This window comes from Pseudorca crassidens, chromosome 2 (genome assembly GCF_039906515.1).
Source record: "Pseudorca crassidens isolate mPseCra1 chromosome 2, mPseCra1.hap1, whole genome shotgun sequence".
NCBI lineage: Eukaryota > Metazoa > Chordata > Mammalia > Artiodactyla > Delphinidae > Pseudorca > Pseudorca crassidens.
Genome location: NC_090297.1, coordinates 125,820,212 through 125,837,654, shown reverse-complemented (window position 1 = coordinate 125,837,654; position 17,443 = coordinate 125,820,212). Strand labels below are relative to the sequence as shown.

The 17,443-nt window shown below is 33.8% G+C and overlaps 1 protein-coding gene across 3 annotated transcripts in view; it reads left to right on the top strand.

Annotated features, from left to right (window-relative positions):
• Positions 1–17,443, top strand: part of KIFAP3 (kinesin associated protein 3) — a 158,131-nt gene that overhangs the window by 92,865 nt on the left and 47,823 nt on the right. For all 3 annotated transcript variants that reach the window (XM_067728600.1, XM_067728599.1, XM_067728598.1), the window contains 5 exons: positions 503–615; positions 1,017–1,182; positions 1,815–1,940; positions 9,049–9,147; positions 15,647–15,732. In XM_067728600.1, the coding sequence (XP_067584701.1) occupies positions 503–615; positions 1,017–1,182; positions 1,815–1,940; positions 9,049–9,147; positions 15,647–15,732 (590 nt within the window). The remainder of the gene's footprint in view (positions 1–502; positions 616–1,016; positions 1,183–1,814; positions 1,941–9,048; positions 9,148–15,646; positions 15,733–17,443) is intronic.

Genomic DNA, 17,443 nt, shown 5'->3' with positions numbered 1-17,443 from the left:
AAGCAATGCTACAGTAATTTTCCTTTCTCTGAATCTTTCATGTTTCCATTTTTACATTCTTAGGATAAATTCCTAGAAGTACAATTTTTATGGGTCAAAAAGTATTTACATTTTAAAACTTTGTGGTACATATTTCATATACATACTGTGCTTCCATTTATGTGAAATTCTAGAAGAGGCAAAACTAATCTATTTAAAAAGAAAAAATAAGAAAAAGGGGAAGAGGAGGAAGAGGAAAAGGAGGAGAAAACAAGAAAAGTAATTGTATTGGGGGACTAAGATTGACTAAGAACAAGGGAACTTTCTGCATTGAATGGAAATATTCTGTATCCTGATATGGGTACGAATTACACAGGGGCATACATTTATTGAATTTAATTGTACACTTAATATTTACGTATTTTCTGTGTGTAAATTGGGGTTTTTTGAGAACCGAAAATTTTAAAAATCATTAAATTTAAATGAACCTTTATTGGGGGAATTTTTTTGTTGTTATTATCAGGAAATGGGCTGAAGATGCTCATGAAGAGGGCTCTGAAGTTCAAGGATCCATTGCTGATGAAAATGATTAGGAACATTTCCCAGCATGATGGACCAACTAAAAATTTATTTATTGTAAGTATAGTTTTTAGCTTTCTGTCTATTAAAATAGCCTGAGAATTAAAGCTTTAAAGTCTGTGTCTGGAAATATAACTCTTCCTTAGCTCTTGTCAAATATTAATTCATGACCCAAGTTGGTTTTTCTTCAACTTACTTGTAAGTTTAGCTCCTAGAAATCTCAACCTAAGTTTTAATGTTGTTTTTGTTTTACGAGCCCTATCCCTAACCTTTTCATCCTCACTCCAGTTTGCTTGCCTTAAACCAGTCCACCATAGTCTCTCTTAGCAATTTAGCTCAAGGTTATTAAAACAAGAGAATCACATTTGATACTTCTTCTTCCTGTGGGTTAAATTATTAGATTAGTTCTTCTGCAGAAATCATATTTTAAATTTGTATTAAAATTCTGTTTTATTCAGGATTATGTTGGGGACCTTGCAGCTCAAATCTCTAATGATGAAGAGGAGGAGTTTGTGATTGAATGCTTAGGAACTCTTGCAAATTTGACCATTCCAGACTTAGACTGGGAATTGGTTCTTAAGGAGTATAAGCTGGTTCCGTACCTCAAGGATAAACTCAAACCAGGTCTGTGCTAAGTATTTCACTTCTGCGTAATGATTAAGTTATTTCTTTCTGTTGTGGATAAGGCAGCTAGAACAGTATTTTGTGACCATTATTGTACTACGTAACACATTTTCTTCCCACACCTCTAGGTCTAGCCCTAGTTCCCCTAGTTCGTTTCTTTCTCTCAGAAAGGCAGTCACTAGTTCTCCTCGTATATGTATGTACTCTCTTCCCTAACAATATGTTTTTTTAATAATAGTTTCCCTTTCCTATCCTGCCTTCTTATTTTTTTTATCCTGCCTTTTTAAAATTACTAAATACCATCCCGCTCTACACGAGTTCACATGCACACACTAAGTTCTCTGAGGGATTCAAATGACTCTTCTATTTTCTGTGTTTACATTGTCATTCATTTGTATTTTCAAAGACTTATCTCCACCTCTACTGCTCCACCACCATGAACTGTCATCATGGAATGGAATTCCATGAACATGGAATTTTGGAAAAAGGACACATTTATAAGCGTGTTAAGGATTCATAAGAACTGATTTAATAGCTTTTAGTATCTTTTCTGTGAATTAGAATTTTGGCAATATAAAAGGATTTGTATCAGGACATTTCAATGAAAACTTTCTGTGATTTGACTTTACTAGGTGCTGCAGAAGATGACCTTGTTTTAGAAGTGGTTATAATGATTGGAACTGTATCTATGGATGACTCTTGTGCTGCATTGCTAGCCAAATCTGGGATAATCCCTGCACTTATTGAGTTGCTAAATGGTAAATTATAATTTATCTTAATTTATTTTTGTGCTAATATATAAACAAGTTATAAGTTTAGATTTTTAAATGTGGAATCTGCAATCATGAAATATTATTTATATTGTTGCATTACTCATCTTATAGCAACTTAAATTATATAGTTAGGAAAATGAATTAAATATACCTTTACTGGGATTAGATAGCATAGTATCAAATAGCTTTAGGTTACAAAGTTAAGAATGTTGCTATAAAATGATTCAGGACCAATTTTACAGACACTACCCTCCTCTTATCAGCCTTGAACAACTAATATTCCACCATTTCTTCTTTATGTTGAGCTTTGTTTTGGTTGAATTGGATCTCCTATCTTGCACAAACCCTTTTTTTAATATCTTGATTTCTAATCAGAAAAGTTTATTTGGAAGCTAATTCTAATCATCATATTCCCTCCTAGATCCATATATAGTATTGTCCTCTAAACTTTCTGCAGTGAAGAAAATGTTCTCTATCTGCACTGTCCAACACATGTGACTATTGAATACTTGAAATGTGGCTGTTGGGACTGAGAACCTGGAGTTTAAATTAAATTTAATTAAAATTAACTAGCCACAATGGCTATGGTTACAATACTGGATAGCGGAGGCCTAGATAGTCTTCCCCTTACCTTTGTTTTGCTCTTAAGGGCCCAGGTTTCGTTTTCCATACTGCATATAAAATTTGTCTGACTCTAATAGTATTTTATTAGGGCCAAGTTCTCTAGGACCTTGTGTTAGTCTGCTCAGGTCACCATAACAAAATACCACAGACTTGGTGGCTTAAACAACAGAAATGTATTTTCTCATAGTTCTAGAGGCTGGAAAGTCTATCAGGGTGCCAGCCAATTTGATTCCTGGTGAGGTCTTTCTTCCTGGGTTGCATAAGGCCACCTTCTTGTTGTGTCCTAACATCCTCATATGGCAGGCGGGCAGAGGAAGTGGGGGAGAGGGAGAGAGAGAAAGCACGAGCACACATAAGTGCTTGGATATCCCTTCTTATAAGGTTACTAATCTTATGGGATCAGGACTCCACCCTTATGACCTCATTTAACCTTACTTATTTCCTTATGGCCCTATCTCTGAATATAGTCACATTTGGGATTAGGGCTTCAGCATATGAATTTTTGGAGGGATGCAATTTGCCCATAGCAGATATACATTAAAAGTAGCTAATTAGTATAGAAGTTAAAAATACTAATATGGAAAGCTTAAAAAGACCCTCTAATCTCAGTCTTTCCTGTACCAGATATAATGCATAATGAAAAATACACAAGTTCTAAGTATGTATAGCACAATGAATTTTCAAAATGAGAGCTCTCATGTTATTCCCACTCATATAAGGAAATGAAACATTACCAGCACCCTAGAAGTCCCTCTCCTGCCACCTCCCAGTCATTACCACCTTCACCAGAGTGGTTTCCATTTTTCTTTTTATCACCCACAGATGAATTCTGCTTTGGTTTTCAGCTTTTTAGAAATAGAGTCTTATTTCTTTTCCCCTATGAATGTGAGATTTGTGTATGTTTTGTACAGAACTATGTTTCTTTTTATTGCTGTATAAATAAATATACCACTATTTTCCCTTTCTACTATTTATTGATAGTAGGGTGGTTATTTTTGTTTGTTTTCTTTTCTAATCTATTTATTTATTTTTTATTGGAGTAAAATTGATTTACAATGTTGTGTTAGTTTCTGCCGTACAATGAAGTGAATCAGCTCTATGTATACCTATATCCCCTCCCTCTTGGACCTCCCTCCCCTGCTTCCCCCACAGCTAGGTCATCACAGAGCACCAGGCTGAGCTCCCTGTGCTATACAGCAGGTTCCCACTAGCTATCTGTTTTACCCATGGTAGTGTATTTATGTCAAACCTAATCACCCAATTCATCCCACCCTCCCCTTCCCCCCACGTCCACATGTCCGTTCTCTACGTCTATGTCTCTATTCCTGCCCTACAAATAGGTTCATCTGTACCATTTTTCTAGTTTCCACATATACGTATTAATATACGATATTTGTTTTTCTCTTTCTGGCTTACTTCACTCTGTATGACAGACTCTAGGTCCATCCACATCTCTACAAATGACCCAATTCCATTCCTTTTTATGGCTGAGTAATATTCCATTGTATACATGTACCACACCTTCTTTATCCATTCATCTGTCAGTGGACACTTAGGTTGTTTCCATGTCCTGGCTATTGTAAACAGTGTTGCAGTGAACATTGGGGTACATGTGTCCTTTTGAATTATGGTTTTCTCAGGGTATATGCCCAGTAGTGGGATTGCTGGGTCATATGGTAGTTGTATTTTTAGTTTTTTAAGCAACCTCCATACTGTTCTCCATAGTGGCTGTATCAATTTACATTCCCACCAACAGTGCAAAACGGTTCCCTTTTCTCCGCACCCTCTCCAGAATTTATTGTTCGTAGATTTTTGGATGATGGACATTCTGACTGATGTGAGGTGATACCTCATTGTAGTTTTGCTTTTCATTCTTCTAATAATTAGTGATGTTGAGCATCTTTTCATGTTCCTCTTGGCCTTCTTTATGTCTTCTTTGGAGAAATGTCTGTTTAGTCTTCCACCCATTTTTTAATTGGCTTGTTTGTTTTTTTGATACTGAGCTCCATGAGCTGTTTCTATATTCTGGAGATTAATCCTTTGCCATTGCTTCATCTGCAACTATTTTCTCCCATTCTGAGGTTGTCTTTTCATCTTGTTTATGGTTTCCTTTGCTGTGCAAAAGCTTGTAAGGTTAATTAGGTCCCATATATTTATTTTTGTTTTTATTTTCATTACTCTAGGAAGTGAGTCAAAAACCATCTTGCTGTGGTTTATGTCAAAGAGTGTTCTTCCTATGTTTTCCTCTAAGAGTTCTATAGTGTCTGGTCTTACATTTAGGTCTTTAGTCCATTTGGAATTTATTTTTGTGTGTGGTGTTAGGTAGTGTTCTAAATTCATTCTTTTGCATGTAGTTGTCCAGTTTTCCCAGCACCACTTATTGAAGAGGCTGTCTTTCCATTTTATGTTCTTGCCTCCTTTGTCATAGATTAGGTGACCATATGTGCATGGGTTTATCTCTGGGTTCTCTATCCGTACCTTGATCTATATTTCTGTTTTTGTGCCAGTACCATACTGTCTTGATTACTATGGCTTCGTAGTATAATTTGAAGTCAGCCTGATTCCTCCAGCTCCATTTTTCTTTCTCAAGATTGCTCTGGCTATTTGGGGTCTTTTGTGTTTCCATACAAATTGTAAAATTTTTGTTCTAATTCTGTGAAGAATGCCATTGGTAGTTTGATAGGGATTGCCTTGAATCTGTAGATTGCTTTGGGTAGTATAGTCATTTTCACAATATTGATTCTTCCCATCCAAGAACATGGTATATTTCTCCATCTGTTTATGTCATGTTTGATTTCTTTCATCAGTGTTTTATAGTTTTCTAAGTACAAGTCTTTTGCCTCCTTAAGTAGGTTTATTCCTAGGCATTTTATTCTTTTTGTTGTGATGGTAAATGGGATTGTTTCCTTGATTTCTCATTCCTTGATTTTTCATTGTTAGTGTATAGGAATGCCAGAGATTTCTGTGCATTAATTTTTTATCCTGCAACCTTACCAAATTCATTGATTAGTTCTAGCAGTTTTCTGGTGGCATCGTGAGGATTTTCTATGTATAGTATCATGTCATCGGCAAACAGTGACAGTTTTACTTCTTCTTTCCCAATTTGTGTTCCTTTTATTTCTTTTTCTTCTCTGATTACCATGGCTAGGACTTCCAAAACTATGTTGAATACGAGTGGCAAGAGTCGACATCCTTGTCTTGTTCCTGATCTTAGTGGGAATGGTTTCAGTTTTTCACCATTGAGTATGATGTTTGCTGTGCGTTTGTCATATATGTCCTTTATTTTGTTGAGGTAGGTTCCTTCTGTGCCCTTTTTCTGGAGAGTATTTATCATAAATGGGTGTTGAATTTTGTCAAAAGCTTTTTCTGCATCTATTGACATGATCATATGGTTTTATTCCTTAATTTGTTAATATGGTGTATCACATTGATTGATTTGCGTATATTGAAGAATCCTTGCAGCCCTGGGATAAATCCCACTTGATCATGGTGTATGAACCTTTTAATGTGTTGTTGGGTTCTGTTTGCTAGTGTTTTGTTGAGGATTTTTGCATCTATGTTCATCAGTGATATTAGTCTGTAATTTTCTTTTTTTGTGTAATATCTTTGTCTGGTTTTGGCATCTGGGTGGTGGTGGCTTCGTTGAATGAATTTGGGAGTGTTCCTCCCTCTGCAATTTTTTGGAAGAGTTTGAGAAGGATTGGTGTTAGCGCTTCTCTAAATGTTTGATAGAATTCGCCTGTGAAGCCATCTTGTCCTGGACTTTTGTTTGTTGGAAGATTTTTAATTATAGTTTCAATTTCATTACTTGTGATAAGTCTGGTTATATTTTCTAATTCTTCCTGGTTCAGTCCTGGAAAATTGTACCTTTCCAAGAATTTGTCCATTTCTTTGTGGTTGTCCATTTTATTGGCATAGAGTTGTTTGTAATAGTCTCATATAATCCTTTGTATTTCTGTGGTGTCAGTTGTGATTTCTCCTTTTTCATTTCTAATTTTACTGATTTGCATCTTCTCTCTTTTTTTCTTGATGAGTCTGGCTAAAGGTTTATCAATTTTGTTTATCTTCTCAAAGAACCAATTTATAGTTTTATTAATCTTTGGTCTTGTTTTCTTCATTTCTATTTCATTTATTTCTTCTCTGATCTTTATAATTTCTTTCCTTCTACTGACTTTGGGTTTTCTTTGTTCTTTCTCTAGTTGCTTTAGGTGTAAGGTTAGATTGTTTATTTGAGATTTTCCTTGTTTCTTGAGGTGAGATTAAATTGCTATAAACTTCCATCTTAGAACTGCTTTTGCTACATCCCATAGGTTTTGGGCCGTCGTGTTTTCATTGTCACTGTTTCTATGTATTTTTTTATTTCTTCTTTGATTTCTTCAGTGATCTCTTGGTTATTTAGTAGTGCACTGTTTAGCCTCCATGTATTTGTGTTTTTTACAGTTTTTTCCTGTAATTGATAGGCTATTATTATAAGTAATGCTCCTATGAGCATTCTTAGTGAACATATTTACTCATTTCTGTTAGACACATACGTAGGAGCAGAACAGAGTACACATATATTTGGCTTTAGAAATAATGCCAACTACTTTGTTTTCCAAAGTAGTTGTGCCAATTTTCAGTCCCACCAGTAATGTACGAAAGTTCCAGTTATTCTACATCACCAACATATTTTGGCGTACAGCCTCTTTAATTATAGCCTTCATAGTGGTATCTCATTGTGGTTTTAATTTGCATCTCCCTAATAATTAATGAAATTGAGTACCTATTTGTATTTATTGGTTATTGGATATGGCTAATAAAGTGAAGTGCCTATTTAAGTCTTTTGCCCATTTTTCTCTTCTAAATCTTTAAAAGTTTGAATTGTAAATTCTTTTACATAATGCATTTTCATGGTCATCTAGAGATAGTGCCTCCATATTTGAAGTATGTCTACAAATAGTGTATATGTATTTGTTTTGGTGCACCCTTCACACAGCCAGGAGTTTTCAGATTAGAAATAATTAAAAGACCAGGTAGTTGGAAGGTGAAAGTAAAGACAATGTAGTTGGCAGAATGAGAATGAGGATTTTGTGGTGAGCTGGAGAAAGTTGAAACAAAATAATCTGGGTCCTTGAATTGCTGTCCATTTTGATTATGACTGAGAGTTAATAACAGAGCCAGCTCAGTGTTTTACTGTATTTTGATGTTCTCTGACATGTGGTTATCACAGGCAGAGGCTGTATACTACTGTTTTTATGAAATATATGGATTTTCAAGATTAAAACCCTTGGGGTTAAGTGGGGGAACACTATATACCAAGAGAGAAATTAATAAAATTTTAACCCAAGTAGTCTAAGAGACTGGTACTTTGGCAAGTTAGTGAGGAAAATTATTTGGAACAGTTGGACTTTGAGAGGACCACAATTTATTCCACACAGCTAGTTGGATGCTCTGTTGACCTGTAAATCTTTGTCTAACAGATAGCACTGATCTGTTGCCAAGAGTTGTTAGCAGACTATTAGTAAATCAAATTTCATAACCAGTATCTAAAAATTGGATTTCTATAAGTATTTGCTTTTGCCATTACATGTATTAATCAGTGGTCATCCACTATTCTGTTAAAGTCTTCTTTTCATGATAATAAACATTTCTTAATTAGTTTGTATGATTATGTAACATTCCTTTTTACTAGTATAATTGATTGGAACTAAAATTACTTTATTACTTCATACCAATAAGTAAAGTTTAATTTTGTTAACATTATTCAACAAAGAAAAATCCTGTTTGTAACAGTCTAATTTCTACCAAAAACTTAGAAGACGTGATTTTTTAAGAACCATTTTTCTCATGTGAGGTCAACATTATAGAGACAAAATAAAACCAGGTTTATGTTAAAAATTAGAATTATTTGAAGAATTTTTTTATGAGGCACCAAAATAAAAAAGAAGTTCCTACAGTGGTAGTAAGTGTTGCCATGTCACACTGGGGACTTAGAAGTTAATTTAATCAATTTCTTTATACTTGGTGGCAAAAAATAGCAAAAATTACAGAAAAGCACCATTACTATTCCCTTAAACATGTCTTGTTTCTCAGTTCCTCCTAGATACAACCTTTTGAGATGAACAGTCTCAAGTAGTGTGGTTTGGACCCAGAGATGATATAATTTCTCTCTTTAAACTCTTATTTTTTATTTTTGTATTTCAAAGTAAATTAACCTATTTAGTTTGACCACAACCAAATTAACTAAAACTTCTGAAAATATATTATTATGAAATTTTTTGACTGATCACCATCATGTAATTTAGAAAAAACACCTAAGACGTAAATGATACAACCCCACCCGTATATTATAAATAATATAAACTAATTGTCCTTTACCTGTCTCCTTGTCACTGTTAGTTTTTCTCATTCTTCATTTTTCCCCTCAATGTTTTTCAATTTTGTATATAATATAGTATTCTTTTATTTGAAGTTTTCTGTTTCTTTTCAGCTCAACAAGAAGATGATGAATTTGTGTGTCAGATAATTTATGTCTTCTACCAAATGGTTTTCCACCAAGCCACAAGAGATGTCATAATCAAGGAAACACGTATCCTTCAATGTTTACCATAGATAATGACACTTCACATATTAAGAAAAGATGCATTTTTAGGTATTTTTTCTTGCAAGTATTCAAATATTGTAGAAAATATCAAGTTTTGAAATAAATTTAGAGGCAAGCTATTCTTCATAGAAGCTATTTACCCCAAATCAGTATTATATGTAAGGTACATTGGAGAACAATTTTATTAACTTGTCAGGTTTCCTAAAAAACCTAACAAATATCTCATAACTTCCTTCTGTATTAACATAACTTAAATGTCACAGGTTCCTAGGACTATCCTTAGTCCTCTTTAATCTTACCTTATTCACTATACATGGGAAAACACATCTACTGTTCCCATGACTTCAGCTCCTATGCTACTTATATGCTAATAAGTATTTGATATCTTCGAAACCTCTTTCTTGGGTCCCAGGCATTTGTTGCTAACTGCCACCTGGATGTCTTCCATCTACCTAAGGGGGCATAGTATGGCCTATAAAGCATTATAATTAAATAATATAATATAATATAATTAAATAGCCCTAATTTTAAATGCACTTACTAGCTACAGGACATTGGATAAGTTACTTAATCTCCTTGAGCACCTTACATCTATAAAATGGCCATAATATTATTAAAATAAAAAGACCTCCTATTATTAAAATAAAAGGACCTCCTATAGGATAGCTGTCAGTACTAGTGGATTTAAATCATCTATAATAGTTCCCAACACAGAGAGGTACTCAGAAATTGGTATTTTATCACTATTGCATCCAAAAGGGTATTCAATATTGCTAACATCTACCTCTCAAAAAGTCTACCTTCTGTATTCATGGTCGATAATAAGTGTCATCCATCCAGTCCCTTAGTTGAAAATGTTGTGTGTGCTGTCTCTTTTACTACACATAATTAATCATTCATTTATTCTGCAAACATTTATCAAGTTCTGACCATCTAACAGGTACTGTTTTAAGTGCTAGACATATAGAAGTGTCAGTCCCTGTACTCAAGGAGTTTATAGTCTAATTGGAAGTCTAGATAAGTAAATCAATATAAAATTAAAATCCAGTATAATCAATGTCATAAAGGTATGTACATCAGGCACAGGAGAGGATATATATAAACCAAGTCTGGGAATGTCATGAAAGGCTAGCAGTGGATGTGGTATCTAAGCTGAATCTTTGTGATTTTTGTTTATTTTTCAATTGTGGTGCTCTGCTCATTTGTGTACAAAAAAAAAAACTGCTTTCAAATACTGCATAAAATCGTTCATTACCCATATGAAAAATCTAAATTGTTTTTTGCATATAGCTTTTCATAACCTGACCTTAACCTATTTTTCCAAAGTTTCCCCTTAACCTTATAATACACAGTTTCTCTTAGCATACCAAATTTCTCATCATTTATCAGACATTACCCTCGCTGTCATAACTTATTCCCTCTTCATATGCCTTGTCAAACTCAGATGCATTTTTCTCCTTTTTTTTAACCTGACAGTCTCCAACTCATCAAAGATACGTTTATAAGCCATCTTCTCAGTTAAGCCTTTCTAATCCTGTGCCTACCTTCTTACCATTGGGAGTAATTTCTTTATTTTTCACCTCTAATAAAGTACTTTAAATTATGTATTTATATGCCTGTCTCTACCAAAAGATTTTGAGCTCCTCTAGCTCAAGGACTGGCTTTGTCTTCCTTCTATCCATACCCAAAACTTAACATAGTACCTGCCATGTGGTTAGAACTTGTTTAGTCAATGAATTCATGTGTCTAAATGGTTAATGCTCTTTCAAAATTTAAAATTTAATTGGGATACTTTTTTATACACTAGGCTATTGCTCAAAACATTTTGAGGCTCCTCTGGTGTTCAGAGCCAATAACACATGCTTTAAGTATTAACATTGCCTTGCTTTTGAGGACAAGTTGAATTTCTGGAACCATATAAGGTCTCCAAGAGTCAAGTCTGATTAAAGCAAGTTTAATTGAGAAATGTTCATTTTGCTAAGGGCTGTCAAAATGCAAATACTATTTTGCTGTAACAGCATCACTAGAGAGAACTCTTTTTATCATAAAGTAATAAATATTTTTAAAATGTGGCTTATAAACTAACTCTCCCAGAAAGATAAATTCGAAATACACTTTTGAGCAACGTTAACATTGTTGGAATAACTTTTCAGCTGTGTTCCATGGAATGTGTTCCTTTAGAATTAATAGTTGCTTAATGAAAAAAGGTTCTGTAATAAATGAGTTTGGGAAACACTGAGTTAAAATTAAACAGATATTATTGCTGCAGGGTCTTCTTGGAGCCTTTAATATGCTTTTCTGGGTTGAGAATCTCTGAAAGAATATTTTATGTAGAGAAGATTTATATAACTGCAGAAGTCACTGTAAGAAACACGTATTAGAAAACAAAGTGAAAGTATAGCTTTTTCTAGGTAACTTCTTTGGAAGACAGCCCCTTGTTTATGTGTCATCTCATAGTGTTTCTTCCTTAGGACTAAAGAAGAATGAAGCGTTTAAAGTACGTACCAAGTGCCTGACACACAGTGAATAAGTGTTACCTCTGTTCTGGTCTGTTTTAAATGTACTCTCACTACCTTATTACCAAAGCTCACACTATTAAGGCTACTTGTATTTGTTTTTTTCTTCTCAGTGTAACTTTCTTTTCATTTTCTCCCAAGTGCGATTTTTGTTAAGCCATTGAATCTAAAGTCAATACTTCTTAAATAGTTATTCTGAAGAATATAACATGTTGATAATGGTGGGAGTAGGAGATAAAAGATCTGCTGAATTAAAATTTTTACAAAAGCATCAAGGAATATTAGATCTGATGCTTTAGTCCATGTCTTAAGATTGGATAAAGATTGCTGAAGGGCTTCAGCCCAGTATTTTGGTTTTCAAAAAACAGGATTTTTGTTGATGTCAATGATATTTGAGTATGTCTCATATTTTGTAACATAGTTTAAAATTATTATTTAAACATTTCACCATAATTTTAAGCATTTTACTGTGATTTTTCTCTATGAAACCAATATACTTAAATATTTTATAAATTTATTTATTTATTGTATTATTTATTTTTGGCTGCGTTGGGTCTTTGTTGCTGCATGCCGCTTTCTCTAGTTGCGGCAAGCGAGGGCTACTCTTCATTGCAGTGCGCAGGCTTCTCATTCCGGTGGCCTCTCTTGTGAAGCACAGGCTCTAGGCACGTGGGCTTCAGTAGTTGTGGCACGTGGGCTCAGCAGTTGTGGCTCACAGGCTCCAGAGCACAGGCTCAGTAGTTGTGGCGCACGGGCTTAGTTGCTCCACGGCATGTGGGATCTTCCCGGACCAGGGGTCGAAGCCGTGTCCCCTGCATCGACAGGAAGATTCTTAACCACTGAGCCACCAGGGAAGCCCTTAAATATTTTAAATAAAATTTATTAGTCAGGAAATCATTGCTTTTTCCAATTTTTTAAGTTAGAAAATCTGATCGTTATTTGATAAAATTTTTAACGGAATGAAAGAAACTTGACATTTTGAAATGGTTAGTATAGACTTATTTTAGGTAAATATATGATTTATATTAAGATGTTTGAAATAATAAAAATGGCTCTCAGCACAACTCATAGGAACTGAGAACCAGTGCTATAATAATAATTAATTTTCATATAATCCTAACAGTTTCAGCATGAAAAATAAAACAACCCAAATTAGACTAGATCCTTTTAGATTCCCCCTGAGAATTCCTAAGAGTTTCCTAAGAATTTTATTTTCATCTTATCTTTTTTTTTTTTGTGGTACACGGGCCTCTCACCACCGTGGCCTCTCCCGTTGCGGAGCACAGGCTCCGGACTCGCAGGCTCAGTGGCCATGGCTCACGGGCCCAGCCTCTCTGTGGCATGTGGGATCCTCCCGGACCAGGGCACGAACCCGTGTCCCCTGCACCGGCAGGCGGACTCTCAACCACTGCGCCACCAGAGAAGCCCTCCAATTTTTTAAGTTAGAAAATCTGATCAACATTATTTGATAAAATTTTTAATGGAATGAAAGAAACTTGACATTTTGAAATGGTTGGTGTAGACTTATTTTAGGTAAATATATGAGTTATATTAAGATGTTTGAAATATTAAAAATGGCTCTCAGCACAACTCATAGGAATTGAGAACCAGTGCTATAATAATAATTAATTTTCATATAATCCCAACAGTGTCAGCATGAAAAATAAACCAAATTAGACTAGATTCCCTGAGAATTCCGAAGTTTCCTAAGAATTTTATTTTCATCTTATCCTCACAAAATCCATGGGTAGTATGTAGAGTGGGTCTTATTTATTTATTTATTTATTAAATAAAATTTATTGAGCACCTGTTATATTCTCAGAGCTGGGGATACCATAGTGAACAAAATAGACCAAGTCCCTACCCTAATGGAACTTACATTACAGTAGAGAAAAGAGGCAATAAATACCATATTCTTTACAGATTTTTCTAAAAATGAATTTGAGTGTACACAGATATATTTTTCTGTATATTTTTCTACATTTTAAATATATCCCTTTTATTCCCCCCCAAAATAGTAAGTAGCACTGATGAATAGAAGATCTGGGTTAACCTCTGTCTTTGCCACTTGCTATGAAACTTGATAAAATTTTTTTGGCATTATAATCATTGCCTCAAAAAATGTCATTTGCTTGTACACATGTGCTAGAGTTTCTTGTCAGAAACTTGTGGCCTTTGTTTCAAATAGTTTTAACCAAGAACAACTTTAAGTATTGGAGATTATAGCTTTCTTTCTTCACTGCCTGTTTCAGATCCATTGAGGTTTCTTTATTGATTTGAGTTTTCTTTATTCTTCCCTTTTCCCCTACTTGTTATTTATACATTCCATTTCTTTTCTTTTGTGTTAGTCTTAAAGTTCAACGTGCATTCTCACCAAGTTCTAAATGAATATATCTGTTCTTCTACTTGTAAGTCTAATGTCTCCACTTCCATCGTCCATGTTATTTGTTGCTCTCTAGTATTGTAATTTCACCTCATTTTTAGAACATAAAATTTTTATAACATTTTAAAATTATTATTTTGATTATCCCTTTTTAAAAACCAGTGCTTATTTAGGATTTATACTATGTTAAATAATATAGTATGTTTCCTCATTTACTGTTTTTTCTTGAATTCAGTTCCTCTATTTTTCTGCATTGATTTTCTTTCATAATTGATTACATTCTCTTATACTGCTTAGTGAACATCTATGAATAATAAATATATCTGTATCTGAAAATAACTCGTTTGTCCTCTTTAATAATAATTTAGCAGAATATGGAATTCTAGATTTCCAGTTATTTTCCTCAGCAATTTGAAGGTATTTTTCCACCTTGAATTGCTGCCAATGACAAGTCTGTGGTCTACTAATTATCTGTCATAAAGTCTGATGACAATTTACTTTTTTTTCCCTTATAAGTGACTCGATCTTTTTGCCAGGAAGACCAAAGTATGTTTCTGGGTTTTTTTAAAGCCAAGTAGTTTTATTAGAATTTGACTTGGTGTTCATCATCCTTGCTTGATTTTTCCAAGTATGCAAATATAGTCTTTCAGTATATAGTTTTGTCTTTTTTTTTTTGATTTTAGGCAAATTTTCTTGAGTTGTAGTTTATAGTATTTGTTCTGTTGCTTTGGTTGTCTTCTTTAGAATATCTATCAATATTATGTTGGATCTTCTTTGCCTATCTTTAGTATCTGTCATTTTCTAATCTTTTAAATTTCTTTTCATTTTTTAAAATTTTACAAATTTTCTTCTTTTTTACCTTCTGTTTAGCTTAGAGTTTTATCTGTTGCTTTTATTTACTCTTGCATTACTATAAACTTAGTTTTTATATATTTGAAATGATTTTTATGTTTATTTTTAGTTATTTCTGGAATTGTTTCTCTGAATTTTCTAATTCTGATTCATATTGTTCTTTCTTATATATCTATTGATTTCTTAAATTCTTTTATTTCTTTTTGAAATATTAGCGTTGCAGCTTTCAGCTTTTATGTGAAAATGTCTTATGTTTTCTCTTCCTTATAATAACCATACGCATATATGGAATTTGACTATGATTCTTTTCTGTTGTTGTGTGAAATTTTTTGTATGTGAATTTTTGTGTGAAATTAATTTTTCTGAACTTTTAGGAGGGTCAGGTCAATCAAAGTTTCACAACTATGCAGCTATAGAGCTCCTTCTTTAGTTACTTTCACAAGTTTCATGGTTTCAAAAATATGGCCTTGGATGTTCTGAGATTTACTGGCTCTGTTTTCCTTACCCATTTTTATCTAGTTCTTTTCCCCCCCTTTCTTATCCCTATTATCCATGTTTTTTAAATAAATGAAATATTAAATATTTTTGGTCATCTTGTAGTAATGATTTATTTTAAAATTTGAAGTTAAATTTCAGATTAACATTTGAATTTAGAGAAATGCAGGATTCTCTAACATGATGGAATAGCTGCAATCTCAAACACAGTTTGTTTCTTTAACCACTTTTTATTTAGAGGCTCCAGCATACCTCATAGATCTGATGCATGATAAAAATAATGAAATCCGAAAAGTCTGCGATAATACATTAGATATTATAGCGGTAAGTAATTTTTCTTCCTACACCAAGTATAATAGTCTTTATTTTGTGGGGCGAAAGAGACATTGTACGCCTGTTTAGAGCTTTGCATTCAATGTACGCATTGAATTTGAATTTTGGTAAAGTTCAGAAGATGCAATGATACTAAATTCACTTTTTAATTGAAGTATAGTTGATTTACAATGTTGTGTTAATTTCTGCTGTAAGCAAAGTGATTCAGTTGTACATATACATACATTCTTTTTTCATTATGAAAATAATGAAATATTTTTTTCATTATCGTTTATCACAGGATATTGAATATAGTTCCCTGTGCTATACAGTAGGACCTTGTTGTTTATCCATTCCATGTATACTAGTTTGCATCTGCTAACCCCAAACTCCCACTCCATCCCTCTCTAACCCCCTTGGCAACCACAAGTCTATTCTCTATGTATGTGAGTCTGTTTCTGTTTTGTAGATAAGTTCATTTGTGTCATATTTTAGATTCCACAAAAAAGTGATATCATATGGTGTTTGTGTTTCTTTTTCTGATTTACCTCATTTAGTATGATAAACTCTGGGTCCACCCATGTTGCTGCAAAGGACATTATTACATTCTTTTTTATGGCTGAGTAGTATTCCATTGTATATATGTACCACATCTTCTTTATCCATTCATCTGTCAATGGACATTTAGGTTGTTTCCATGTCTTGGCTATTGTGAATGGTGCTGCTATGGACATAGGGATGCATGTATCTTTTTGAATGATAGTTTTGTCCAGTTATATGCCCAGGAGTGGGATGGCTTGATCATAATGGCAACTCTATTTTTAGTTTTTTGAGGAACCTCCATACTGTTTCCCATGTGGCTGCACCAGCTTACATTCCCACCAACAGTGTGGGAGGGTTCCCTTTTCTCGACACCATCTCCAGCATTTGTTACTTGTAGACTTTTTAATGATGGCCATTCTGACTGGTGTGAGGTGGTACCTCATTGTAGTTTTGATTTGCATTTCTCTAATAATTAGTGATGTTGAGCATCTTTTTATGGCCTGTTGACTATCTGTATGTCTTCTTTGGAGAAATGTCTGTTTAGGTCTTCTGCCCACTAAATTCACTGTTTAAACATTATTAAGACCTTTGGCTTTCAACTTTTAAGTATAGGCTCCTTACTTAAAGAGGTTTTATACATATTCAGCGTTTTAGGTCTGGTCTAAATGCCATCTCAGAATCACTTGTTTTTCAGAAAAATTATTGCAGAGAAGCAGTTTTGCCAAAACTCAACACAGTCAACTTTGCAGTTTGGCCATTACATTTTTTTAATAAATCAAATCTTATATCAACTATTTTTTCAATTCTTTGATAATTTTTGTTGTAGACATAGATTTGTTTTATAAGTTGCTTTGGAATGATGAAACACCCCCAAATTTTAATGTTATTCATGACTTTAGAAGTTTTTAAAGTATATGTAACTGTAAGAATTCGATCGGAGGGATAATCTGAGCCCTGGATTAGAAACTTGCTCACTGTGCAGACTTTTCTTCAGTCATTGTGCTGCCCTTCTGCCTGGACTTGACCCTTGTACCTGGGATGTGCTAGATGCTGGATTACTTTGAATATTTTTCTCACCTATGGCATACACACATGCACAACCTACTTCCTTCTTTGGACTGGATTTACACTGTTTATTTTGGCTCATCCTGTAAAAAATTTCTTGAATATAGCCTATACA